Raw genomic sequence first — 27,756 nt, 5'->3', positions numbered from 1 at the left:
TAAGATAAAACAGGTCACACAAGCCTCTGTGATTCTCACCAAAAGCTCATTTCGGTCAATAGCATTTTGTCTCTGCAATTCCATCAGACTGCCATCCCGTTGCATATCTTGCTGGTCCTACCTCGTAGTTTTTCTGGTTCCCTAGAGACCTTCATTCTGGATTTGCACCGTAGTTCTCTTTCCCGGCCAGCTTTGGGTATTAACAACATAGTTTTGGACTTGCTTTTCCAGGATCCAGGGCCACCTGCTCTCTCTCTTTGCATAACTGCTGGCAGTTGGCCTTGTTACCCCCAGTCCCTCCTGCTGTCCTACCCCAGATAGCGATGGCTTCTCACTTGGTCCCTGCCTGACACGGGAAGAAGAACAGGACACAAGGGAATAGAATCCTCACTGAGGTGACAGCTTAAGTGACTTCTTTCTAAATTTACTTCCAGCTCTATACTTCTATGATTATTTTTCTTGTCACTTTTTGTTATCCTCATTCTTAAGCTTTTTTTCCTTGTCTATTAATCTATAAGCATTGCTTCTCTAGCTACCCTGGGAAAATCAAGCCAGTTTCCAGTTTAATAGCATCACTACTTCAACTCCCTACCTAAGCTCTCCTTTTCTCCCATGTTCTCCCAAGCCTTGGTGACCGGGTTAGCCTTTTACTTTGTCTAAAGGGATGTACTTCTGTAAGGAAGGAACCCCCAGCCCATGCTTTCCCCATGGAGGACTTATTTGTCCTCACTTTAACTGGTGCCTTCTTCAGCAGTCTGTGTCTTACCTGCAATTCTCCTGCAGAGGACGCTGTTTCCCACACCGAGCACTGCCTTGCCAGACCTCTGGCTGGGCTCAGTGGATACTGAGTATTGCCACCCTCTTCTGCAGGCAAAGCAGACCTGCTGCCCAGTGGGACAGCTCTCTCTGATGCCACAAGTAGAGCTTGTTTTTCATGATGAAAACATGTGTTGTTCCTGTTGGCAGATTTAGGACCAGTAGGTAGAAATACAGGGCTCTGGACCCCATAAGGATCTTGGAGCAAATCTTCAGAGAGCTGGGCTGGGAGAACTATATGGTGTTACAATACTCATTTACTTTCTCAACAGACATTTACTGAGTGTCTGATTTGCCTTGAAGCCTCAGAAATCAGGTATTAGAAAGCAAAAAGGAGCTAAAAATCTATTCAGGGAAAGAGACATGTAAGTTATAATGTAATCTGGGATGTGTACAAAATACTATGGGAATACAAAATGGGGAGCAGTCACAACAGACACAAACTCCTACATAGTATCCTGGGCTCTGGAGAAGAACACGAGTTCATAGGCTCTGTGCTGGCTTAGGATGGGGGTCAATTCCCCATTGAGCCACTTACTAGCTAAGAGACTTTGGGCACGTTATTTCAGTTCTCTAAGGTATTCCTTGTGGCAGTAGTACTGGGAAGATTAAAGGAGAAGGAATGCAAAAGACCTGCAAAATTTCTGGCACAGAGTAGGTTAAAAAAATGTTGTTTCCATTCTCTTTGATTGCTTCTCAGGATAGAAATTATTGGGGCAGTTCCTCATACAATGTTCGTGGTATCTGGATCCCAATTTCAACTTTTCCAAATGTCTCCATTGTGATGCAGCTTCCGGACTTTCCAAGTGGAGGCTCTTGTGACCCACCATGGTGTATGGGTGTTTCTTTGGACAGCACACCTGAAATATTTTCATTTTTTTCTTGTTTCTTTTTTTCCCCTGTTCTTTGTTTCTCATTTTCTCTCTCATGGGTTTTCTTCATGAGACCAAGCCTCCATTTCATAACTTCTCATTCTATTTTCTGGGCACAATGAAGAAACCCCTGGTGTCTCAGCTCCTGATTCTGGTAATTTCTTCAACATCAGCCTTCCTGGATAGAGGCTGCTCTTTCCATCTAAATGCACCACACTCTCATGGATGTGGCCCTGGTACCACCAAGTTTTCTCTTTGAATGACACTTGGTAGATGCCTTACTTTGTAGGCATCTTATCTAGAGAGGTGAATAAAAGACGCTTCCTTGTTCTGGGGACCAGTGATGTCTCCATTGAACTATAAGGGAATGGAACTTGGGATAAGCAGGAGGATATCAACAAGGTAAGAAACCAGGTGCCCCTAGAGTGTGAACCAAGGGAAGAAAATCTGTGCGGGGCACAAATGAAACAAAGATGGAGCCTTCAGATGCCTCTGTCTCTAAATCTCTGCCAGAGATGCAGGAGTTTGTCAAGCCTCACGTATTCTATCATAAAAGGTAGATGACAATGTCTGCCACAACACTGAAAATTTAAATTCTGGATTTCATTTTAAACGTTAGAGTTAGAGATACAGCCTTGCTCATGATCAACTTATCCTCTACTTTGTCACCTACCTGGTCGGTAGACTTTGTGCGGTCATCTCCAGCTTTCACCTAGAAGACACGTGCTGAGCAAACAAAACATTGAAATTATTTCTTATACCAGTCAGTCTGTTTCTATTATTGTCACTCTTACAAAGTAGAGAGAGGGAACATACACATTTAATAAATAGAAAATATTTATTATACAGCAGTATCAAGATATTTGACAACAGACAGTAACAAGCCAAAGGAAAACACTTTTACGAGAGCTATACAATTTGTATAAGCACATACATTAAGGTGGAAAGTTTCTGTCCTTTTCTTATAGGGTATGTATGTGTACATTTCCAATTTTGAACAATGATAATTTAAGAGCTAGTACTCTACTGTATTCAGGAAAACTTTTAATCATGATAATAGTAGGCATTCAGAGTAATAATGTGACTGGCGTTGAATGTGTTCACCAAATGTCTCAGACTAAAACCTCAGGACAAACTGACATAGTATTTGAATAGTAGAAGCAGTTTTCCTGATCTAGTCTTACTTTAAAAGTATCTGAATGCACAAGTCCTGATCTTAAGAACATATGTCAGTGGCATTAAGATAAAAAACCTGTTTCACTAATAATAGATAGTATACTTTCCCTTGCTAGTTTGCCAATTAGTAGACCATATATTAAACATTGGAACCATCCATTTTCCTCATTCTGCTTCATGACAGTGAAAATATGGAACTGAAATCCATGTTTCAGTCATGAGGTCTTTCTACCAAAGGTGTAATAAAGTAATTTTTTAAAAGGAAAGGCAGTCTATTCTTGATATAAAACTGACTAAACTTGGCAGTAGAATATGGGAAGACATAAGAAATATGAGCCTCAAACATTGGAGTGGATGTTAAATTCTGAACAAATGATGCAGTGAGTATTTAAAGAGTCTAAGATACATTTTGGCTGAGAAATCAACAGCTTCAACATGAAGGAAGCATATTAAACACGACTGAACATAAAGCATAAACAAAGATACTTAAGGGGATAAGATTCATTCCCAAGTAATACAAGAAATCAAAACAGCAAGAAAAATCTCTTTTATTGGGGAGAAAAAGGGGGAGCAAAAACGAAACAACTGGATTACATGTATGTGGATAGTATACGCCGCAAATAACAAAAATAAGACAAGTTATGAGTGAAAATATAGGAATAAAAGAACGTGGAAATAAAAATTAAAAGAGATCAAAAAGCGATGAATAAATAATTTGGGAAATCATGACCAGACTTAGAAGTTAGTATATGCTTTAAGCACATAAAGCTTAAGAAGCTGTGGAAAATTAAGAAAACAAACAAACCCTAAAGAAACCTGAAATAATGTAAATACTGCCATTTCAATCTTATGTTTTAATAATGATGTGTGCAAGTTTATAAAACGTACCTTTTTATTGTTACCCACAGTTTCTGCGAACTTTTAGTATAACAAATTTTCAAACCTCTTCATTAATAACATATTTCCACATCATAAAATATCTGAAAAATAAGTTCCCTCTTAGAAGAAGAGGGACCATCTGAGCAGCATATGAAAAACATTGGACCAAAGCAGTCAAACCTTCAAAGAGCTCCTGTAAATACCGACGGCAATGGTATATAAAATGTTATTTGGAACATAAATATATCTACACTATATCGGAAGACAATCTTCTCGTTGCAGTTAGATTGACATTACTTTGCACAAATTTCATCATCACAGGTATATAAGGACACAAGAACACATTCACTTGCTAGTTACAGGGACTTCAGTGACAATTAGAAAGAATTATTTGTCATTTAAACCAATAATAGTTGCTATGAGTACACCATTGAGTTCAAAGATGGATTTGTTTCTGTAGCACATAGAAACAATGGCACCAAATACACATACTGCATCTTAGAAGTTCAACTGGTAAGTATTATTTGCTACAGTAAATGGAAGGTAACAATTTTGCCACATGGTTTGTTCTCTTTAATGTAAGGGCAAAGGAGAGCCCCCCTTGGCACACAAGTAAATCCACAAAAAGTCTTCTGCCACTCTCAAAACAATCTCTTGTCTGGACTTCTGAAATCACCAGTAAGCGAGCATCAGATATGGGAAGCTGATTTTTGCTGACTGATTTTGTTCAAAGCCCCAAGCTTATGCACTCTCTTGCTTCTCATTCCGCCCTCCCTTAGCACTCCTGATGAAATGTTTTTTGGTGATAATTTTGCTCTTATTCCTATTTTCTAAATAGAGGGAAATCACAAAGCAGCAAGGTATCCACACACCTTTCTCCAAGTGTGACAGCAAGGCTGGCACTGGATGGGGTGCAGTCGGCGAGCAGAGGCCCCTTTTGGGGCCAGTTCCCGAGTGTCCCGAAGACCAGGCGTCTGTGGGCCCAGTAGGGAGAAGGGCTTGAGAGAAATGAGCTGCTGTCCATCACTGTTCTCCGGGCGGTTCCACGCCTGCCCCTCCTTCACCCACCTGCTCTGTCTGACTCCACCATGCTCGCTGGGAATACCATGACAACGAGCTAATGATTCAACTGGGCGGTCCTCCCGGGCTGTCCCCTTCCACACGGGCCAAGGGTGTGGGCATGTATATCTATGCACAATGGTCCGAAGAGATTATGTTGGTTGATTTTGCGATTAAAGTTACATACTATATGGGATTGTGCTTTGTCAGAATTCCCTTTCTTCCCAGAGAAGGCTTTTGAGTAATTCAAGAATCAGAATCTTCGCCTGGATCGCTTTTTGCTGGCAGAGTCCCGTGTCTCTCGCGCTGGCCTTGCTAAGACGGCAGCCGCGATCTCTTCCCTGCCCCCGACTTCACCTCCAGCCTCCGCGTCTCCCCCAGCCTTCTGCAAGTCTCCGGAGGTGCTGGTGCCCCCTGACCCCTCCTGCTTTCCCCTGTGGACACCCCCTCCCTACAGGGTGGAAGAGCTTTGCTTATAGTCCCTCAGGATGACAGAGGCGTAGGTCGCGTTGGGAGGGGTGCAGAGCACCGACTCGGACACGGGGGAGCTGGGCGCCGAGCTGCCCGAGGCCGCCGAGTCGCGGAAGGGGGAAGGAGGCGTCAGGGCCGGCGAGTCCTCCGGAGTTGGTTTGCTGGCCGCCCGCAGCTCCTCTCCCTCCTCCCCCAGGTCGTCTTCCTCCGTGTTCCCTTCCCGCTCGTACAAGTACTCCTGCAGGAGCCTGAACCTCTCGCTGTCGTCCTCGTCGTCGTCGTCGGCCGACGGGGAGACGGGCTCCTCCCCGAAGGTGCTCAGCTGCAGCGGCAGCATCTGCAGGTGCTGCGGCGGCGCCGGGGGCGGGAAGAGGGGCCGCACCCCGTTCCCCGGAGCCCCGGGGACTGCGAGCACCGAGTTGAAATCCGGGATCCCGGTGCTGAAATTGTTGACCACTCCCTGCAGCTGGTCCAAGAGGGATTTCTGCGCTGGCGGCGGCGGCGGCGGCGGCTGCTGGAGGGGAGGGGGCAAGCCCCTGGGGACGGCCGGGTCGGCCAGGAAGAGGGGGGTCTCCTCTGCGGTCAGGCGGGGCGGCAGAGGCGGGGTGCTCACCACCGCGGTCGGCACGCGTCGGTGCACCACCATAGAAGGACTGCTGGGCGGGCTGAAGCCGATCGGCCGGGCACCCTCCTCCTCCACGCTGTAAAGGGTCTTGGTGCTGGTATCGGAAAAGGTCAGGCTCTTGCCGGAGCCTTGGTAACTTTTAGTGAGGGGTTTGATGACGGCTGTTTGGTTGCAGGCCGTCTCGTTGGTCTTCACGTGCACAGAGAGGCGGTGCCACATGTGCTGTCCCTTGGGCACCTGTCTTCCACCTGGTTCAGACCATGACACAGACTTGCCATTAAAACTATGAATAAAATAGAGATGGGTTTATTTGCAGATATATCATGCACACAGGGTGACATACATATAAAACATTTGTTAGCCCAGCTCAAAGCAATCAGACTCCCCCCTCGACGGTATGTATGCTTGTCCTCCACACCCCTACCCTCTCCTTATTATACATCCAACACCAAAATCTGCAGTGACCACAGGTTGCCTCTGAAGCAACCTGGGATTCCATCCACCTCAAGACGAGATAGGACATTATGACCTTGAGAAAAGTTGTAGGGGAGAAGAGCCAGCTTGTTGTAGAAGCAGCTTTTTTCATTTAGGTCTATGATTTCACAGCTATTACACACACACCCACACACATACACACACACTCTAAGGCAATGATAAAACTGTTGCTCAGTACAAGCCTTTGAAAGATTCCAAAATTGATGGAGGAAACAAATTAAAAGTAAAATCTTAGTTACACATGGACAACAGAGCATAATGACCATAGCTATTGCCTCCCTTTCTTAGTCCCTGGAACAAATTAAAACACACGGATAAGGCTACGCTCATTGTCCTGTGAAGTTATAAAATACGTCCTCTCAGTTGCCCATTCTGATATGCAGGTATTTCCTGTGTTAACAGGGGTGGCATGATTATGCACATGGCATCTGTACAGAAGAGAAGAAAAGGAGATGACAGAAAAACCCAGACCCATGCTTCACTTAAGAGTTTCCTAACTTTCAGCTTTCTTTTTATTTCAAAGTATTATTCCTGAGAGACAGTGGATCACAACTCACATAGCAGCTAGTTTGGGATTTTCACACTGGCAGCATTTAATGAGGTGTGTTTGAAAGAGACAGAACTGGAAGGCCCAGAAAAATACACATACCCATATCCTGCTTTAGTCTTCTCGCATAGTTTGTTGCAAATGTGACAAAATTAAGATTCAGACAAAGCAGAAGTTACTGAGACCAGACTTCTCTGGGGCCTTTTCCTCATCGAGCATTGGTGAAGAAAAGTCTTAGGGCACCAGCAATCCTCCACACTTACCAATTTTCATTTTCATGGGATCCCCATAAAGCCAACCAAATAGAATATATCTCTGAAGGAAAAAACAATGAGATGTACTGGGTGCATATACTACAAATTCTATTCTGTCTGTTCTAATAATTCTGGTCTTACTTTCGGACTCAGTTTATTTTCTGTATAATTTTTAGCAGATGGTGGTACCTTAACATAGCATACTATTAATAACAATAGTGTTAATACTTAAATAGGGAAATCGTTTTTTTCTTCTTTTATATTTTTTCAGGAGTTTGTTTTTTCTTTGTGTCCATGAAAACAACAGAGAAAGTAGCACAATGACACATTTTTGACATTAAAAGGAAGAGGGAAAATGAGTATTTGTTTCTTAGGTGGATATGTGAAATAGACTATTTCATATCAGATTCTTTTGTTTGGAAAAACGTAGGAAATGATCAATAGTTAGCATAATGGTTTATTTAGTCATTTTGAAAATACAAGAATGACTACTTCAAAAATTATATGTGAGTTCCACATTTATGATGAAGGTAGTGTTTTGACATTTAAAATTTTATAATCCTGAAAGTGAAGTGAGTCAAATAAATACAGATTTGTGTTGAAAGTCTGATATCAATTATAGAAAAGTCTGGATATAAAAGTTTTAAAATAGATATAACAGGTAAAATTTTCTCATTATTTGGGAAGAAGGCAGTTCCTCCCTATATCTGATAATCTATGCTGTATTTTTAATAGTCCAAGAAAAATCTCATCTCCAAAATACTATATCAAAATTAATATTTCACTCAAACGTATGCTTAATATAATCTCTAAGAATGTATATCTGCTTCTAAATGTGAAATTACTGACTTATCAACCTCTACACTCTCTTGTTAGAATAGCTGACTCTCTCCTGAGGCGAGCAAACTAAAGAATGAGCCGGTGGTGTTCTGGCAAGAGCGTCAACCAGCCAAAGGCAAGACCAGAACCCACAGCTCCTCTTCTGAGTTTGAAATTCTAGGCAAGCTCACCTCCCACTTTCACCTTTCTCAGTTTCCTCCATCTCTCACTCTACTCAAACTTTTTCTCTCCTTATGCATTTAATATGCCTCTTCCAGAAAGTATAAGGCTGTCCAGTTGCCTCTCGCCTCTATAAATATGCTTTAGTGTAATTTCCAACCGCAATGCTTTGCATTCCTTTCAATTGCAATGGAAACACTTTTTCCTTCTCCAGATGCTTGCCTCTCCATGCTCATTAAGAAAATCACTAAACTAAAAGGCTGCTTGTGTCATTTAGGGGTGTGTGTGTGTGTTTTAAAAACCAATTCCCTTGAGAGCTAGTCTGCCCTAATTCAATCAGTAGGCTTAGATATCCAAATGAAACATTGCCCAGTCTCCATATATGCCAGCAAAAAAGGTAACCTTGTATTGCTGGGACTTAGTTCACTCTCTGGCTCCCTCACATGGGTAGTTTTCCACCTTGTCCAGGGGTCCTATATGAGCCTCTTTTTCAATCATGTAAAAGGCATTATTAATCATCTTGCAGACAGATATGATCACAATTTAGTTCTATTTAATCCAATAGCAATTTTATTCTTGTGATGGAAGATTTTCACCCTGGCTGTCAAAATTAGCAGCTTTCATTCCCCTCAGAGTCTTGCTCTAGATTTTCTGTAAAGTGCTGTTTAATTAGGAAACAGTTATAATGCCCTAGGGAATTTATCAGATTAAGAAAATTAGATTAACCTTTTTTTTTTCAAGGACAAAATAAATTGCTTCCTAAAAACCAGAGTGGAGGAAAAGGCACTATCTCATAGAAACTGCATCACAGGGTATAAACTTTGGTCTTTCTAGATTAGTTATTTTTAACCTATGGTTCACAGACAGCTTGAATGGTCCATGAATCTACATGTATATTAGAGCATTGTTTTTAGGCTGAATCAATATTATGTTTTTGCAGATTATGGGCTGCTATTTTTAAATGCAAAATGCTGTTATGATAAATGGTACTTCTAGATACAAGTGTAACTTAGTTCTGAGAAGCCTTTTTTCATGTTTTGTGTTCAAGTGGCCACTAATAAAGGTACAATTACTGTCACAGATTCAGGTGAAGGTTTAATAACCATTTTCGTGTGAAAGTGATTATCCTATTTGAAAAGGTGGAGAACCCATTGCTGTGATATTAAGAAGAGAAAAATTTATAAAATATGGGGCAGCAAAAAGGAATAAATGTGTTATAAAGATGCAATATTATTATGAAATAAGACTTTTATTGAAACCCGGATAACTTTAATACATTGTGTTCCAGCCATCAGCTTCTTCATTCTATTATTTAATTTTACTTGGTTCCCTAATCTTAGGAAAAGCAACCTGGTTTAGAAACACCACAGAATTGTCACAAAGCACCCGACCTTTCTTGCTCTGACTTCAAAAGACAGACATCAGACTGAACAATCTTATATTTGAAGATCAAATGCAGGAGTGTTTGGAGTAAATACCTCGAGTGGCTAAATATATTTGCTGATATTGCAGTGATTGGAGGAAATCACTGTGAGGCCTAGGAGGGGCTAGAGACATGGAGGATGATGCCCGCTGAGAGTCCTGTAGAGCTAAGTGGGGGGAGGGCGGCGGCTCCAGCTCCAGCTCCAGCAGGCTTGGGATCTTGCTTTGGTTTTTCTTTCCTTAGATAAGTATCACAATCCCCCCAAACAGAAAACCCAATATTTACAGCACTTTAGAGAAGAGTTGGAAGTGGGTGGTGTAAACAGATTAGTGTATCTTTTTTTTTTTTTCAGATTAGTTTACCTTTGGCATTCAGAGTGATCCTGTCTGTTTTATTTGTTTCGGTAAGTCCTAGTTACATCTGCAGAGTACACTGCTGTCTGCTCCAGAGATGTCTAAAATGGGAATAACAGTGGGTGGATGTTTGAGATCAGGAGGGACGCATCCTGCACAAGCTGCCTGAGGGGGAAGCTTGCACAACACCGGTCTCCATTATGTCCAATGCAAGTCTTTGCCACTAGGCTTAATAGCTGCACAACAGACGTGAGGATGGCATCCAGAGAGCCCAGACAAGGCAAGACCTTCCCAAGAGGAGGGCAGTCTCACTCCTTGGAATCTGAGGAGGGTAGCATTTGTTTTCTTTGAAAATGAAAATAGAAACAGGAAATGCCATTGGGTCACAGCGTGGAGAGAATGGCTCACCAAGTAAACAAGCTATAGCCGCAGGCTTGCAGACAGTTCGGCTGTGGCCCTGCAGCTACGACTGGGACATCTGGCCTTTCAAGGAGGAGGCGGTGTTGCCCTGAGACACTTCAGCTGGAATGCCAGAGCTGCCCTGTTCCGGTATCTCACCTCCACCTGTTTCAGCAAGCTGGTACCAGAATGCAGTTTGAACAGTGATTCTTGTAGCACATCAGGCATAGGACTATTTGAAACCATTTGAGTCAGACCCCTGTTTTCCCAGGCAACCCCAAGTTAGTCTTCAACACAAAGAACTCCCACTGACTCCAGTTTCCCTTCTTGAAAGCTTTCCAGAAAAATATGCATATTTAGTCTATATTCTGTGTATATATATCTCTCTATATATATATTCAGTATATATATATCTATATATCTTTGGAAGCTTATCTGAACATATTTAAAATTTCTCACCTTATTGAATCACCACGTCTTATAAGGTAGAGAATCTCTGAATGTGTTGGTGAAGACAAACGCTTTTCTATATCATGAGAACATGGTAGTTTCTGATGATATTAAATCTTAAATGGCATTGTGAATTTTATCCCTCTCCTCTTTGATTCTAACCTCATCATAAGCTAATCAGAAAACCATTTGGCTTGCTGAAATATACAATATCACAAAGTCTAAATATACAGTCCTCCTTTTAGAATCTTTAGATCAATCACATTGAATATCCTAAAGTTATATGATTCAGGATAAAAGACAACATAAAGAAAATCAGTTTGCCTTTATTAAGCCTTGTGCTTTCTCCAATGAATTAATAAAGAAAAAGACATCCACAAATGAAATTACCTCATCAATAAAGTATGTAAGAGCCCATAAACTGTGTCCGGGTGTAGGGTCTACTGTCTTGAGAAAATTGACAAATCTATTTCAAACTAAAGAGTAGAATTCTGATGGTTACTAAACTTTTTCTAAGTATATTTTGAATGGCCTTCGGCTCAACCTAATGATGATTGCTGGCTGAGGAAAGAAATTCTGGTGCCAAAGTTTATTTATGACATCATGTTGGTACAGCAGCATTGTTTTAGCAGAGGTATACCAGGTGTAATTATATTCCTCCAGGAGGTATAGATGAACCTAATTATGTTCCTTTTGAAGAAAGTTCAGGTCAAGCATTATCATTTTTTTCTATGCTCCATGCTTCCAGACCTATAATTTTTTTTTTTTTTTTTTTTTTTTTTGCGGTACGCGGGCCTCTCACTGTTGTGGCTTCTCCCGTTGCAGAGCACAGGCTCCAGACGCGCAGGCTCAGCGGCCATGGCTCACGGGCCCAGCCGCTCCGCGGCACGTGGGATCCTCCTGTGCCAGGGCATGAACCCCCGTCCCCCGCATCGGCAGGCGGACTCTCAACCACTGCGCCACCAGGGAAGCCCCCAGACCTATAATTTTCATAGCAAGTCTTTGGATGCTCTTCAGCAATACTTGAGTCCTCACATTTTCCCTGGAAATACAGGGCAGTTGCATTGCCCTGCAGGGATTACTCCTCAGAGGCAGGAGAGATCTAGGCAGACCATAATGATCCAGTAGGCAGCTTTATTTCTATCACTAGTCCCTTTGCCTTGCTTGTTCACAAAAGCTGTGGAAACCGAAGGTCACAAAAAGAACATATCTTTTTTTTTTCCCCCACGGGAACAACCAAGGCTACAAATAGTCAGTCTCAGTCTATGGTGCACAGCTTGGAAGCTACCAATCTTCTCCTGATCCTTTACTATCTCCAGAAAGCTTGAGTAGATCTTATTTCAAAAGTTCTTTACAACCAACCTGTTAGCTTTGCTGACTGTTGCATTATTTTTTGTCACCTACCAATGATGGACCCACATTCAGCCTTTGTTTTTGCTTTTAGGCACTCACCTTTAAGTCATGAAATGTTAAGTGACTCTCTTCTCTCTCTGGCCCTGCTGTCATGACACGACAAGCACATCTACTAGTCCCATCAATACCTTTTGACAGGCAGCCAGCAGCTGTCATAATCAGGATGTCCTTCCTGTGTTCTTGGTCAGACTCAACCCTTGGTGCAAGAAACACTCAATGCTTTTTGACTCAGGAGAATTACAGAGAATGCATCCAAGCAGACTAGAGTGGCTCTGATCTAGATGTGCAGAGTCCTCCCAGCCACCACTTATTTTTCCCTCCAAGAGTCAGTACGATTTGACTGAGACCACACACTTTCTATTGGGGCCTTTCCAGGGAATGTCAGAACACGACTTCCCAATGCACTCCACTGAGTGAAGAGAAGAGATGCTAGGGCCCCATTCACCAGGCTCCACAGCCAGGTTCAGTAGCAAACATTTGAACAAATTGGGCTCTTCTCATCTGAAGAGCTATTCAAGCCACAGACACCTCATCAGTGAGCTCCCTCCTGCTGCAGGAATGTGTACCTTTGACTCTCCCAGGAGTTTGAAGGGCTGTAAAGGAACAGCTGAAAATGACCACAGACTCCGTGCACAATGAATTGAACATGGTCTATGTTCTTTTGTTGACTTAAAGAGACACTGTCAAGATCTAAAGGTCAAAAATTGGACCAAACATGCACCGGTTTTATCAGATGGAGAAAATCTGATAAAAGCTCTAAAGTTCTGGGAAAATAGCTACTTTCCTTTTTGTTTGTTTGTTTGTTTGTTTTTGCAAAACTCACTTTTTGTGGGACTCACAGAACTTTTGCTTTGTGCTCCCCAGGGCATAGGAGGCACCCAGCAAAGGCTGGTGTCCACCTCGGCAAACTGACATTATGGAATCCTTCCATAAGTTCAAATCATGGCTTTTACCTTAATGCAGACAGGATCATATCAAATATTCGTGTAGCAGCAAAAAAAAAAAAAAAAAAGGCAAAGAAAGAAAACAAAAGAAAGAGCTCTGTTTGCCAAGGAGAAGCTAACAAATTTGTGAAGGGGGAAAATTCACTTTCAAGTTTGTGAGTGGGAGTCACAAACAAAAGCGAATCTCTAGAATGGGAAAAAAATGTTGCCTCTTGCATCAAAACATAAAAGCAAAAAGACTAACAGCTTGACAGTGTCCTTTTAAGAACAATGGACGATCAAATTAAGGCAGTCGTGCAAACCATGGCACGTAAATGGTTCCTCGTTCTTGATGGCATGCACCACATCTGTTTCCAGGTTAGAAAGTAGGAAAACCCAGGAGAGAGAAAGCAAGGGGCAAACCACTATTTTTTCCATGCAGCTTCTCTTACACATTCACTGCAGTGTGTGGGTTTTCAAAGCTGCACATGTGCCGACGGACACTGTCTGGTGGGCGAGAATTCTGGCTGCCTCTTCCTGAAGATGGAAAAGAAAAAGATACCCAGTGAGTGAGCGGTTATACATGTAACTAGAGATGGCGACCACACCACTTGGGCAGTGCCAGGGCTGGGGTAGGGCCTAGCTTGGCTCCTGAGCCTTTCTCCAAGTAACCTGCACCTGCACATCCTGGATCTTCCTTGTGTTGCCCAGCTGTTTCTTACTGCCAGGCCCAATTCTGAAAGTCACATCAGTGGAGTGCATTCTTTCTTTTACCTTGTGGGACTGTCTCTTCCCAAGTGGCAGATGCTTTTTCAGCTGTGTGTATGTGTCTATCCCAAATTGGCCTTCTTCCCTCCACTCTTGACACTCTCCTTTATTCTTGGAGGCAGCGGACTCCACCTAAATCTTCCCACCCACCAACCCTCTTAAGGGATGCTCATGGGTTTATGTCTTACACTGTGACTTGTAGTGCTAATTTTACTCTATATTATGTTATCATAAAAGCAGTGCTGTCACTTAGCATAAAGTCACATGTATCTCTTGGCCCTCACAAGATGGAATGTATGTTGTGGTGGAAAGAAGGGAAGTGGCAAGAGATTGGGCAAGCCTCCCACCAGGGGAGAACGTCATCTCATTCCCTGGTTGGATGTCTCCTTGTACAGCACAGAGTGTGTGTGTGGTAAGGGGAGAAGAGCCCTGACTTGACATGACCAGGATGATGGGGCAGCCATGTGCAGGTGGCCATGTGCAGGTAGCCTTTCCAGCATTTGTTGGAGTGAGGATATGTGGGTTTCACACAGGTTAAGGACACATGAGTTTCCCACTTTATTAGGTGGTGGGATAAAGTCATCTTAGTGACACTCCACATAAGAGGGCAGCCAATCATAGAAGAGAATTTGAGGAACAAGATGCTAAAGATGAACCGTCAGCAGGTGCTATGAGTGGTGTGGATAAGGTCACAATGAAGCCCCTATAGGGCTTTCTAGAAACTTACAAATGTTCTGTCAATCATCCTTGGGCCACCTACCCCAAGATCCTGGTGACAATTATCCAGTGTTAATCAGAAGAGGACCACAACAGCTCCAGGCAAGTCAAAGACCTTTGTCAACTCTCCTATCTCTTTTTCCCATCAAAGCAAGCAGAAAAAGGGAAATTCAGAAGAGGGAAGAGGCAGAGATATTTCAGGAGCAGACCATGTCCCTTCCTAGTCCAAGTCTTTCAGGTTGAAGCCTGACATTGTTCTGGGAAGGAGAGATGTGAGTTTGAGGTTTGAAACAAGAATACAGTGGAATATCTTTTTAATACCTGAAAGCAAGGAATCTAGTATGAATGCAGAAGGTGAGAAAAAAGATTTTTCATAGCACAGTTGAAGGTGAAGGAGAAAAAATAAAATTGATCAATATGTATGTTTCCATCAAGTTTGGACCATTCAATAAGCCATTTGAAAGTACATGATCTATCCAGAACAATCTGAAGTCCTCATCCAGAGTTAAGAACTTGAAACACCTTGTTATAATTTTATTACCACTACAATAATCAATTTACTTAAGAAAATTAGACAAAGAGATAATGTTTGTTACTGAATGAGGCAAAGCAATATGACATTTAATATGCCCACCTGAAATTACAAAGATCATGAAAACAACATTAGTAGTAGATGCCCAGGAATAAAAATATGATGTTTGAATATATAATGAAGTTACTGGTAGAAAAGGGCATTTCACCTGTAAACTAATGTTAAAGCAACTTCATTTCTCATGAAAGAAGGCACAAAATACACTCAAAGCTTTTGGCTTTGCCTTGCTAAACTGCCTGCATCCCCTTGAATCCTCCAATTAATTCTCCTTTAGATAATGTCTGTATGTGGCCTGGTCCAGTGGTGCTGGGAAGCCAAGACCCTGGCAGGGCTGGCTTCCTGTCCCCGTGACCAATACAGACACATGGTGGGTCCCTTATCAGAAGGGCCCTGTATTCAGGGTTTAGTGCTCTGTGGTCATCCTTTTGATACTTGTAATCATTTTATCACTTAATTTGTGTTTTGTAAGTGATGTTCCATGTGGAAACGGAGCATGCACTGGGGGTTTAGAGCCTCACCTCAAGCATGATACTGCCTCTCTGGACAGGTTTTCAGTTTCTTGTTCCTTGCACCCCCCCCCACCCCGCCTTGGGGGCCAGAGCCCATCCAGCCTCCCACTGCCCACCCCTGACCAATGATCACTGCCACCCTCCTCCCCTGCCAGGGAACTGTAGGAACGGGTGTGGGAAGATCAGATCAGGATCAGGTGTACATGCCCAATAACATCTCAAGGCAGCTGATGGCCGTGGCCAACTCCTCCTTGAACTGGCAGGTCCACTGTGCATTTGGTGAGGAACATGGCAGGGGCGAGCCTCTCGCTCATCCTCCATGTGTGTACCTTGCCAGCCCCTGTACTGTTGTTGGGATACCCTTGAGGGTTGCCGGTCTACCATGGGCTGGGGCAGGAGGCACCTGGAAAGGGGAGATGCCTGGTTCAGTTTCTCCGTGGCATCTACCCAGTGACTGGCTGGAGGGGAACCTGGCAGCCTGAGCATGTGTGCGGAGTCACTGAGTGGCTAGCTGCTGCGCCTGGCAGGGTCCGTGCTTGCTCGTCAAATATGCCCCGCAAGGGAGTACAGCGTTCCATGGCAAATAAGAAACCAAAATGACAGGTCTACAGAGAGACGGTAGGAGAAAGGAGAGGGCTTTATATTTTAGTGCCTTTAACATTTTTCCCTCTATGTTTTCAACCAGGGGCTACGGGTTTTCATTTTGCACTGGGCCGTGCAATTGATACAGCTGGTCCTGTCTGCTGGAATGTACAGATGATGGATGATAAAAACCATGGGGAAACGTCTTGACAGCTTAGAGACTTGTTCTGCTGACATTAGCATAGGTGCACACAGTGTGGCATGAGGGACAGCTCAGCACTTGTGTCTCCTGGGGACTGGGGCAGGAAGCTCTGTGGTCTCTGTAGCTGACTTGGAAGTACTCTTGCAGTTATGGACAGTTCTGTGGTTGCTTTGGGGGTTTCAACCATATTGACAGCCAAATTTCACATAGTAACTCCAAGCAATCCCAAAGCCACCTTTAACTATTGATTGAAATAGTTGAAAAAATTACAGCATCTCCTTCATGGTTCCATTTCTTTAGTCTCTGACTTTGGGTTGAAGTGAAATGCAAATGACCTATGCATACAGATCTTACTTTTATGAAAGAAGAGGATTATTAAAGGTTACAGGTCAAGACCTGAAAAATCTGATTCCAGAGTGGCCATTTTATCAACTGCATTAAATCTGAGAGAAGGAGCTGGACTTTGGGGTATTTTTAACAACCGTAGAACCATATATTCAACCAACCCCAGAGTCCGCAAGCCAGAGTAAAAGCTTGGAGGGAAAATGCAGCATATGTGGGCTTGTCAAATATAAGTCCCAAATCTGTGCTGAATCTTTTGGCAGAAACTGTGGATTTAATGAAACCCCAGAAGTTTAGTTAGAAAGATTCATCTTCAATTTCTTCTGAAAATGCAAAGCTTTTTTTTTCTTTTCTTTCTTCTCTTTCCCCCTTCCTTCCTTCCTTCTTTCCTTCCTTTTTCCTCCCTCCCTCCCTTCTTTCCTCCCTCCCTCCCTCTCTCTCTCTGTCCCTTCCTTCCTTCCTTTCTTTCCCTCTCTTCCTTCCTTCCTTCCTTCCTTTCCCTCTCTCTTTCTTTCTTTCTTTCTTTCTCTTTCCTTCTTCCTTCCTTCCTTCCTTCCCTCCCTCCCTCCCTCCCTCCCTCCCTCCCTCCCTCCCTCCCTCCCTCCCTCCCTCCCTCCCTCCCTTCCTCCCTTCCTTCCTTCCTTCCTTCCTTCCTTCCTTCCTTCCTTCCTTCCTTCCTTCCTTCCTTCCTTCCTTCCTTCCTTCCTTCCTTCCCCTTCTTGGTGTATCTATTCCCATTGTCCAAATAACCTTTCTTTGTATAAGAGACTTTCTGCTTTACAGCTAGTCACCCCTACATTGGCATCTATGCTAAGAATGATTCTTTATGTGAACTTGAGAAGTTGTTACAGATGAGTTTTACTCCTTATAGTGTAGCAATAAGCTCACAGGACAAGGATTCAGGAGACCAGCTACTCTCCAACTGAGTATTTGCCTCTTTCAGACTCAGTTTTTCATCCATAAAGAAGGACTGATGAAATAGTACATGTAAAAATGCTTCCAAATAGCAAAATGCTATCCCAGCTTGAGACAACTCTATTGGAGGAGCAAAGGCACAGACAAAAGACTGATGTTTTAAATCTCAGTGTGTATTTATGTTAGACTAATTCATAGTACCTCCAACTTCACTTCATTTTACTTATGGATTTTAACCACTTCCTTATTCAAGAATTTCAATAACTTCTAGGAGAAAAATATTTTCTACTAGAAACTAAGAAAATAGTTTTCTAAGAAAACTAAGAAATTAGAAAATAGTTTTCTCTCTTGCAATTTTTTTTTTTTTTTTTGCCAGCAACATTAGAGACATTGAGTGGATATGTCAGGAGCCGGTAAGACTAGGTACAGTCAGGTTAGCCGTCTGTATCTGAAGTTGCATGTCTATGACAGGTTTGGAGGTGAGACTTTTAGCAGAGATAAAATGGTCTATACAATTCCAGATCGTCACCATGGAAATAATGTGGCAGCTGTCCAAAGTAATCATAAAGATTGATGGCAACCACTCAAGACCATTTTAGCAGAAGATATCTATCTTTCCTGTTGTTATAAATAAATAGGATAATTTGTGCCTCTGATTGCTTTCCGAAGCAAAATGCATTCTTTCTATTATCTGAATTTAAATATTAATTTCTCAACATTCATTCATCAGAGTGGAAAATGGAGCTCTGACTGTATATATAGGCCTGCTGTAAATGGTAATTGTTCCACTCTTCCTTTTAATACATGCACATCTAACATAGTACAGTAAGGCTCTTTATATAAACACAATGCAGTATGAAATATTTCTCTATTTTAAAATCCTTAATTGTAAAGATTTCTAAGTGAGATGCTATAGAGAACAATTTAATAAAATTCAATTCAATTACCATCACAGATTTGTCAAATATTAACATTTTGTCTTATTAAGTTTCCTTTCCTTCAGAAAACATTAGGGATATGTTTGAAGCCCTCTGTATATTATTCTTAATACTAATCCTCTCCTTTTCAAGAGAAAATTTGGTATATATCATCAGTTGGCATATGCTAATACTTTTACATGTGTAGTCATATGTGTTAATAAATAATGTGGTAGTGTTTAGCATATTAGATTTCATATCCATAGCATCACACTATATTTCCATTCAGCAATTTGCCCTTTTGCATAGTATTATGTTAATAGATATAGCTCTAGTTCATTCACTTAAACTAAATTGAATAAATACCACACTATCAATAATATAATCAATTCTCCTACTGATGGCCATTTAGGTTGTTTCCTACATACTGCTATTTTAAGCAATACTGCAGTAAACATGCTTGGTTATATCTCTTTGCACACATATGAGACAGCTTTTCTATGGGGTGGACCAAGAAGCAGAATTGATGGATTGTGGTGAAGGCACATTTGTCTTTCTTATGTATTGCCAAATTGCTCTACAAAATGCTTGCAGAATTTACACTGGTATGTGAGAATTCCTACTATTCTTTCCAATTCAGTTCATTTTTCAGACATCTTTAAAACTGAGTATTAGGAAAATTATTTTAAATATATAAGCATGGAAACAATGCTAAAAATGAACCCCCATATCCCTATTACCAGCTTCAATAATAATCAATATATTTGTGAATCTTATTTCATCTATACCTGCCATTTATTTATTTTAAAACATTATGTCATTCCATCCATAAAGAATTTAGTATATATTTCTACAATATAGGTACACATTTTTATAATAAAAGGAAAAAATATTGTCACACTTAAAATACTTTAATAGTGATTCCTTAATATTTGATATTAAATATTTGATATTAAATAGATGATATTTGAATTTCCCTGATTGTCTCATGTATATTTATTTTACTCTTGATTTTCACATCATCCCAATAAGAGCTGCACATTGTATTTTGTTGATGAGTCTTGTAAGTCTTTTTTAATCTGTAGATGTTCCCTCCTCCTTTTTGCTTGCTATTTATTTGTTGAAGAAACATGCAGATTATAGATTTTACAGATTGAGTCCCTGTAGTGTCATTTAACATGTTTCTCTGTTACTTATGTTGCCTATGATTTGATAGTTAGATCTGAAGTCTTGATCAGCTTCATGATTAATTGTATGGGAAGAATAGTTTGTTGGAGGCAGAGTTTTCTTTCTGTTATACCACACAGAGAAGCACATAAATTGTGTTTTCTATTAGTCATATTAAGATTGATCAGTGGGTTTAGATGTCAGCCTGATGTACACATTATAAAACTCCCCATCAATCTTTCATCTAATGGTTTTAGCAGTAATTGATGACATTATATAGATCAATTATTTTATTACAAAACTAATAAGTGACGTTATTATCATTCTATCATCCCTTCTGTATTTGTCGACTAGATTTCTTTTTAAAAGAAGAACTTATTTTTATCAACTATTTAATTCCTCTGAGATAAAGTTCAAACAGAAAACACAAGCCCAATGGATGAGTCATTTCTTTGTCAATGCTCAGAATGATGATTCAGTTTTCTAACATCTAGCAACAGTGATCACTGTACCACCTGTGGGACTGTTTCTATTGTCTGTTTCCCTTGTTTTTTTTTTTTGTTGTTGTTGTTGTTATATGGTTCTAACTCTTCCATGCCTAAACACATTTTATATCAGATAAGACATTATAAATATATAAAATAAGATTCTGTAGAGGTTCTAGGTTATCTCTACCAGAGTTACTTCGCCACTTTTTCTGCTAAGTAGAATGGGAAAGATCAACTCAATCCAGTCAGAAACTGAGCTGAGCAAAGTTGTTTTGCAGTTTGTATAGGAGTCAGTCTACTGTAGGGAGAAGGGTATATCGCTTCAAGACTTTTAACAGAGCATCTGGCTGTGCACTAGTACAGCTCACTTGGTGGGTCTTTATCTCCTCAGCATTGAGAGACTGTGGGATATTCTGGCTGGCTTTTCGAAGATTTTTAGTTTAGATTTTTGGTCCCCCACCACACACAACTTCAGAATTAGGCACGTGTCTTAACAGGGAACCTGTATCAGGTGTTTGAGAACTTTGAGTCTCCAATCTTGTCAGTGCAGATTCAGGTGATTGCTAGAAGTGTTTTCTAGCCTGTCTCCTCAGCAATTGAAAGGCTCCATGAAAATGCACTCTCCATGTCAGAGGTGTTTGGCTTATCTTTTAACCTTTCTGATCCAGCCAACTGCAAACATCAGCAGATGGTTTTTTTGTTTGTTTGTTTGTTTTTTTGAGGTACGCAGGCCTCTCACTGTTGTGGCCTCTCCCGTTGCAGAGCGCAGGTTCCAGACGCGCAGGCTCAGCGGCCATGGCTCATGGGCCCAGCTGCTCCGCGGCATGTGGGATCTTCCCGGACCGGGGCACGAACCCGAGTCCCCTGCATCGGCAGGCGGACTCTCAACCACTGCGCCACCAGGGAAGCCCCTCAGCAGATGTTTTGAGGGAGAAGCTGGACATGTATTGAAGCCTCTCATGCCTTTTATTTTATCACTTCAGCCTCCAGTGACTACAAGATCTCTTCTGTCTTCTCTCCTCCCTCCACTGACACTCTGCTTGGGCCAAGTCTGGATACTCGTCCTTTTGCCAGAGCCTGGAGTTGGCAAATGCCTCCAGGGAAAAGCATCTGCAGATCATCTGCTCACTTCTCAGTTCTCCCATTTCTGATATTTTAGTTCTCACTAATCCCTGTCACTTCAGCAGCTCCCTGATGCTGAAAAAAAGATAGCTTTTGTCTTTCATACCTGTTTTCTAAACCTAAAGTATTCTTATTCTTCACAACATTCTGCACATACTTCCTTCAGGAATTCTAAAATGTTTATCAAGTTCTTGACCACACTGCAATGTACATTATATCTTTGCCTCTCTCCTGTGATCCTTTTCACTTCTTATTATATAAGTTAATTCTTATCTTCAACAGTAGGCAAGCCATAGTTTCTGGAGGGCAGGCTCCATGGATGATTTACCATTGCTTGCTAGTTTATCCCCCTTTTACCTACCCCAGTTCTTGGAAATAAAAGGAAACCATGTAATTTCTCATGCAAACTGATTACTTTTAAGAGTGAAGGAAGTGCTCTTAAAAATTATGTCATGACAAAAGCCATAAACTGGGACTTTCCTGGGCATACAAAGAGACATGTGGTCATCTATTTACAGTAAATGTTGAACGAGTGATTGAATAAACAAAACAGAATGAAGAAATATTCCTAATATGAAAATAATACAGAAATAGCCCTGAGCTTCTTTATCACTTTGGTAATTGCAGGAATATCAAAAGCACTTATTATTTTTGTTACTAATTCCTAAATTAATTCTCATACTCAATATTGACCGTCATAAAATCTCCAGCAAAATTTACATTAAAAAAATAAAGTAGTAAAAATAATGTGCATATGTATTTGTGTGTGCAAAAACTAGACTATACATAAATATGCTAATGGTTCTTGTGTGTTGGTAGAATTGTAGATAATTTTTATTAGCTGTTTTGTGTTTTCCTATTTTTTCCAAATTCCCCACAATTAATATTTATCATTTTTTAAAATATGAAAAATAAGCAGTAACTGTTATTACAAAAAGAAATTTATAATACATAATTCAGAGGTAAAATTCCCTCTCCTTTTAGCTTTACCCCAATAAACTAAGGTATTGTATGGGAGTTGTGAATATATATTTTTTTTGCTGAAAATAAATTAAAGTAAAAATTCTAAATATATATTAAAATATATGAGGAGCTACTAAGGAGAAATATCAAATATAAATTACAGAATTTGGGAAATTATACTAATATTTTGTATGTACTGAAGTCTTAATTCAAAATTTTGTAGTAAATTTAGTCTTTATACTGTAAATAAACGTTTTACTGTATGTATATTTTCAATGTTCATTCTCACATATAAGCATCTTTATTAATGAGAAAGTAAAAGCACAAAATTAGAAAAAAAATACAACTTAAGTTATGTAAAAGGAAAAAAAAATACCTGCTATGTTTCCAGATAAACTTTAGGTGCCAAACTGTCAAAGTGAGTCTTTTTATTATTTTGCTCTGATTTATCACAGAGGGGGAGAGAAAGAGATTCTGAAAACAACTTGCCAAAAACTAAAGTCTTCACCTCAGGATGTTCTGCAAAAAGATTTAGAGTGGCCGATGGAGCTGGACATTGGGAAGCATTTTTTATTACATCTCCAGCCTGCTGCGGAAATGCCAGGCACCAGTAAACAATATGTATTAAGGATGAGTCTGTTTGTATGTATCCTTATCAAATATATTCTATAATGAAATAAAATCTGAAAAGTGGATTCCTTATTGACCTATAATCATGAAAGTATATAAATTAAAATTTTTTTTAAAAGAAATTATTCCTTTGGTAAGAAGCTTAAAATTCATGATAACAAAAAAGGACTTAGATCACTTGAGAACTTTGTGAGGCTTTTAATATTCTTGGCTAAAGCACTAATATTAGATATATGTTTTCACTAAAATTTATTTTATGCCACCACTTCTGTTTAAGCAGAGGCATTAATATCCCCATGTCACCACCCAGCAAACCTGAAGAGAAACTGATAGGCAATTATCATAGAATTTCTTTCACAGTATTAGAAGTACAGTCACCATAGCCGTAAAAGAAATCTTGGTCGTATCATAACCTATTGAGAAAGAGGAAGGGGAGATATTAAAACTGGTATAAGAGGACTCCTGTGTCCAGCTAAGATGTAATTCCTTGGGGTAAAGCAGCTCTCCCACTGAGAACAACTAGAAAAAAACAGACAAAATATTTTTAAAAACCATTTAGAGACATTGGGATGCTGTCACGGCAGCCAGAATCCAAGGGACCAATAAGTCAGAAAGAAGAGAACTTCAGAGAGGTAAGCAGATAATCTTCAAGCTATTTTTCTCATTGGGACATTTGATGATTCTTGATACAGAAGAGCAGATTGAGAGTCCAGGCAGAGGATCTTAAGTAAGAGGTAAAGAAGCAAGAAAAACAAATATTTACAGGGCTACAGACACAAAAATTTGAGTTCAAGTCTTCCAAGGTAGCCAGGACTTGAGGAGCCAAGACCCTGAAGAGAAGGAGGTCAAGAAAAGTGAAACCAACCCACCACTTGGTGGGTTTCCTTTAGAAATTTTTGCAAACTTTAGGCTGCACAAAGCACAGGATACAAAGCTAAGCAGAAAGCTGCTGAAAGTCAGTGCAGTTTTAGGTAGTCTCGTAGCACTGAGGCATTTAAAGAAGGAAGAAATGAAGTAAATGGTGAGGACTCAGTGTCTTAAAATCCCTGATCTCAAGATCATTATCATCAGGAAAATGCAAATTAAAACTATAATTAAGTACTACTACACACCCATTAGAATGGCTATCATGTAAAAGACCATCAACACAAAATGGATCTCACACATTCTTGGTAGGAGTGTGAAATGACAAAATCACTGTGGAAATCTCTTTGGCAGTTTCTAATAAGTTAAACATACACCTGCCTTATCATCCAGTAATTCCACTGCTAGGCATATACCCACAAGAAATGAAAATTTATGTCCATAAAGATGTACGTGTATGTTGATTGTAGCTTTATTTGTAATACTGAGAGCTGGAAATTGCCCAAATGTCCATCAACGAAATAGATTAAATAAATTTTAGTATATTCATACAAGGTAACACTACTCAGCAATTAAAGAGAATAAACTATTGATACATGCGGGAGCAAGGATGAGTCTCATGCTGTGTGAAAGGATGGCTCATAATGTATATACAGTGAAACTATTTTAAAATGGGGAGATCAGGAGAGCATGTGTAAACAATTTGTTTTAACTCTTCCCAGTGATTAATTCATAGTGGTAGTATTAATTGTTAGACATTTGTATGGCTACTGTGGAATAACATAAACATATACTTATGATATATTCTGATTCCACCATCTGTTTCCTTGGGAACTAGGATTCTTATTATGGCATAAATGTAATATATATGTAGTACATGGTAATACATGAGCTGTCCATGAATTTCTGGATCAGAAAAGCTGAGAACAGATATAGTAGGGAGTCTATGGAACACTTATTTTAAGCTACTTCTTAAGACCTACCAACTATACTATTCACTGGTAGAATATGGTAAATAGAATGTGAGTATTGTCATCTCCACTGTTAGAGATAAAGCAACTGAAGTCTGTAGAAAGGTAAATGTGAGAAACATAGTGTGATCGTATGGACCACACAGAGGGCACATTCCTAAGGAAGCGTCTTCCCAGGGACTGATGAGGATCTGGTTCTCAGACTTGCAGTCATTCTTCCCATCACTCACCACCCAGGTAAATATCACAGCACAACTTATTTTGTCTGCCCAATAAGGATAATATATCATCCAGGGTGAGACTTATATTAAACAAGCTCATATAGTGAGGTTGTTATATAACAGAATTTCAATTTCATTTGCAGTAGGAAATACAGTACAGGATTTAGAATACCAAAATGTATATAAATAGGGGAAGCCAATAATTAATAGTTACTTGCTCACCGGGAATCAGAAGAAGGGGTGGAGTGTGGCAAATGTCAATACTTAAACATTTGATAGCATTAAGCCAATATAGCCTACTTCATCCTTTTAGTCTTAGGGATCACCTTGTCATTTGTACCTAAATTTTCAGAGCCCGTGACTCACCATACACTTCACTCATCTCAGCATCAGAGAGGTCTATGGCCGTTTCCAATGTTTGTTTGTTTGCTTTTCTCTGCTTTTGTGTCTGATCAGTCTCCCTCTCTTATAAATCAACCACATTTTAGATGTGATGGTCCATTTAATCTGGTAATAGTTCATATGTTATAGGCTTTGGAGCTAAACTACCCTGAGGTGACTGCACATCTCTATTTACTCTGAATTTTGTGAGCAATCTTACTTTTACTTTTCTTTTTACCTTTTAAGCATTTCTTTCTGTTCACTATCTTCTTCCCCAGTTGTCAGAGCCCTAGGTCAGGCCACTCTAATCTCCCACCTGGACCCTGCTACAGCCTCCTCCCAGAGTGCCCCACCTCCCATCTTGCTCTCCTGTGTCCTCCACGCTGAGGGTGGAGTATTAGCTCTAAAACACGTTTCTCACTAATCACAGTGCACCCCTGCTTTGTGACTGTGGTGACTTCCATTGTTCAGAGGATGAGATCCACGCTCTTGAGGTCTGTAAGGAGGCCCTGCGTGATCTGGTCTTTGCCCGCCCTTCTTGTCTACTTATCACACTTTCCTTTCTTCTCACTTCCAGGCATCCTGGAATTGCTTCCTGTCCTTCAGCCATCAGTGGGTTGTTTTGCTCAGAGCCTTTACACTGTGATTGTTTGACTGGTCTACCCCTTTAGCTCCCTTCCTTTCCTAGCTAACCCCTTTTCTCCTTCAGAAGTCAGTCTAAATAATTCTTAGTCCTGGGAACATTTCCAGCCCCCACACACTGGGGCTGGTTAGGTCCTCTTAATAACACTCCTGTAACACCTTGTACTTATCCTTACAAACATTCACTACACTTGTAATTACATGTTCAATGTTTGGTCTCCTGGCTAGAATCCCATTTTCCACAAAGGCAGGGGCTGGATCTGTTTAGTTCACCACTGTATTCCCTGCCCGTGTCTCAATGGCCAGCACAAGTAGGTGCTTGAATCAATTAGTCATCAGTGCTTCTCCTCCCAATGTAAAAAGGGGTGCATCAGGCCTTGAGCTCATTCTAACCATCAGAGCAAAAGAGATTTTATACTAGGATCGGCCCTAGAATAACTTTTGATTTTAAACAGTTGGAGCTAAACAAAACCTTACTAAAATTGCTTGCAATTCTATCTCTTACAATAAGACACTGACAGAATCAGTGGCTAAAGTCACAGAGCTGCCTGGTGACGGATCTACAGCCATCCTTCCAATCCCTCACCCCTCCCCTAGCTGCCCCATTATCGTAACTTCTTTTATTCTACTTTGATCATGTAAGTCTTCATTCCTTTTTCTTTGTTAACACTTTTCCTACTCCCCATCCCACACCCACCTAAGCCAAACAACATAAGCAGTGCAAGTTTAATCAAGTGGAAAATGACATTAATTTCCACAGTGTTTGAGAGCATTTACTAGAAACAAGCTAACAGTATATATTTTTATAACTGAAAAATCAGGGAAAGGAAAGTATTTTCTATCATTATTGATTTCTCCTAAGAAGTTGTTTTTCAATATCTTTAGCAGCATCACCAGGGACGTTGCCTAATTTCATTAGCAGCAGACTCCTCATTCATCTGGAAGATAATCTGCATAGAGGGTATTGTTAAGTTGCCTTCAGTTATAGGAGATTTCCCTTACCCCTTTGAAATAAAATAAAAATATAGACACATTTTTGGGTTAACTGGATTAAATATTTGCTGATTTTCCTCTTCTATTCTATTGACCAATGTTAACAATAAGTAATATTTTATTGTTGGTCTGTAATTTATTATGTATTTTACTTCATTCAGAAGACAATGTCCTAACAATCCACATTTCTTCAAAAACAAAACACCTTTTCCCTCCTCTTTGTTCATCTTGAGGCGACTTAGAAGTATTTTACAGCCAGGGTTCTCTATAAAGTAGCAGAGACAAGGCTCAGTTTTTAAATGTGTTTGACTCTACACCTCACACCTTCATAACAAACGCCGCGTCAGCGTGATGCATTTTCTCGCCCCTCCATTGGTACATCTGCTGGAGTTTGTAGCAGTCACTCACATTTTGTATAGATAGGTGATCACTTGGCTGGCTGGTTACCACCTGCAGGTTTTGAAGTTTCTTTTCATCAACCTTTCTAAATATAAAATGCTGGTGCTTAGAAGTTACTTATTCAGATGCCAAAGAAGAAAGGATGGGTGATAGTTGGAGATGGAATCACTCTGGTGGAGACACTTGTAGGGCTTCTGTTCACGTCACAGTCATACCC

At 40.6% G+C, this 27,756-nt stretch overlaps 1 protein-coding gene across 2 annotated transcripts in view; it reads right to left on the bottom strand.

The window, feature by feature from the left end:
* Positions 1–5,253: 5,253 nt before the first annotated feature.
* GRM1 (glutamate metabotropic receptor 1) overlaps positions 5,254–27,756 on the bottom strand; it is a 354,189-nt gene continuing 331,686 nt past the window's right edge. The window contains exon 8 of one of the 2 annotated variants that reach the window (XM_019951447.2): positions 5,254–6,181. In XM_019951447.2, coding sequence (XP_019807006.1) covers positions 5,254–6,181 — 928 coding nt within the window. Of the gene's footprint in view, positions 6,182–13,630; positions 13,692–27,756 lie in introns of those variants that run through there. The other variant, XM_019951452.2, reaches the window with a different exon arrangement.

Source organism: Tursiops truncatus, chromosome 12 (genome assembly GCF_011762595.2).
Source record: "Tursiops truncatus isolate mTurTru1 chromosome 12, mTurTru1.mat.Y, whole genome shotgun sequence".
NCBI lineage: Eukaryota > Metazoa > Chordata > Mammalia > Artiodactyla > Delphinidae > Tursiops > Tursiops truncatus.
The sequence above is the reverse complement of the archived record's forward strand: the minus strand, read 5'-3'. Positions and strand labels throughout refer to the sequence as shown.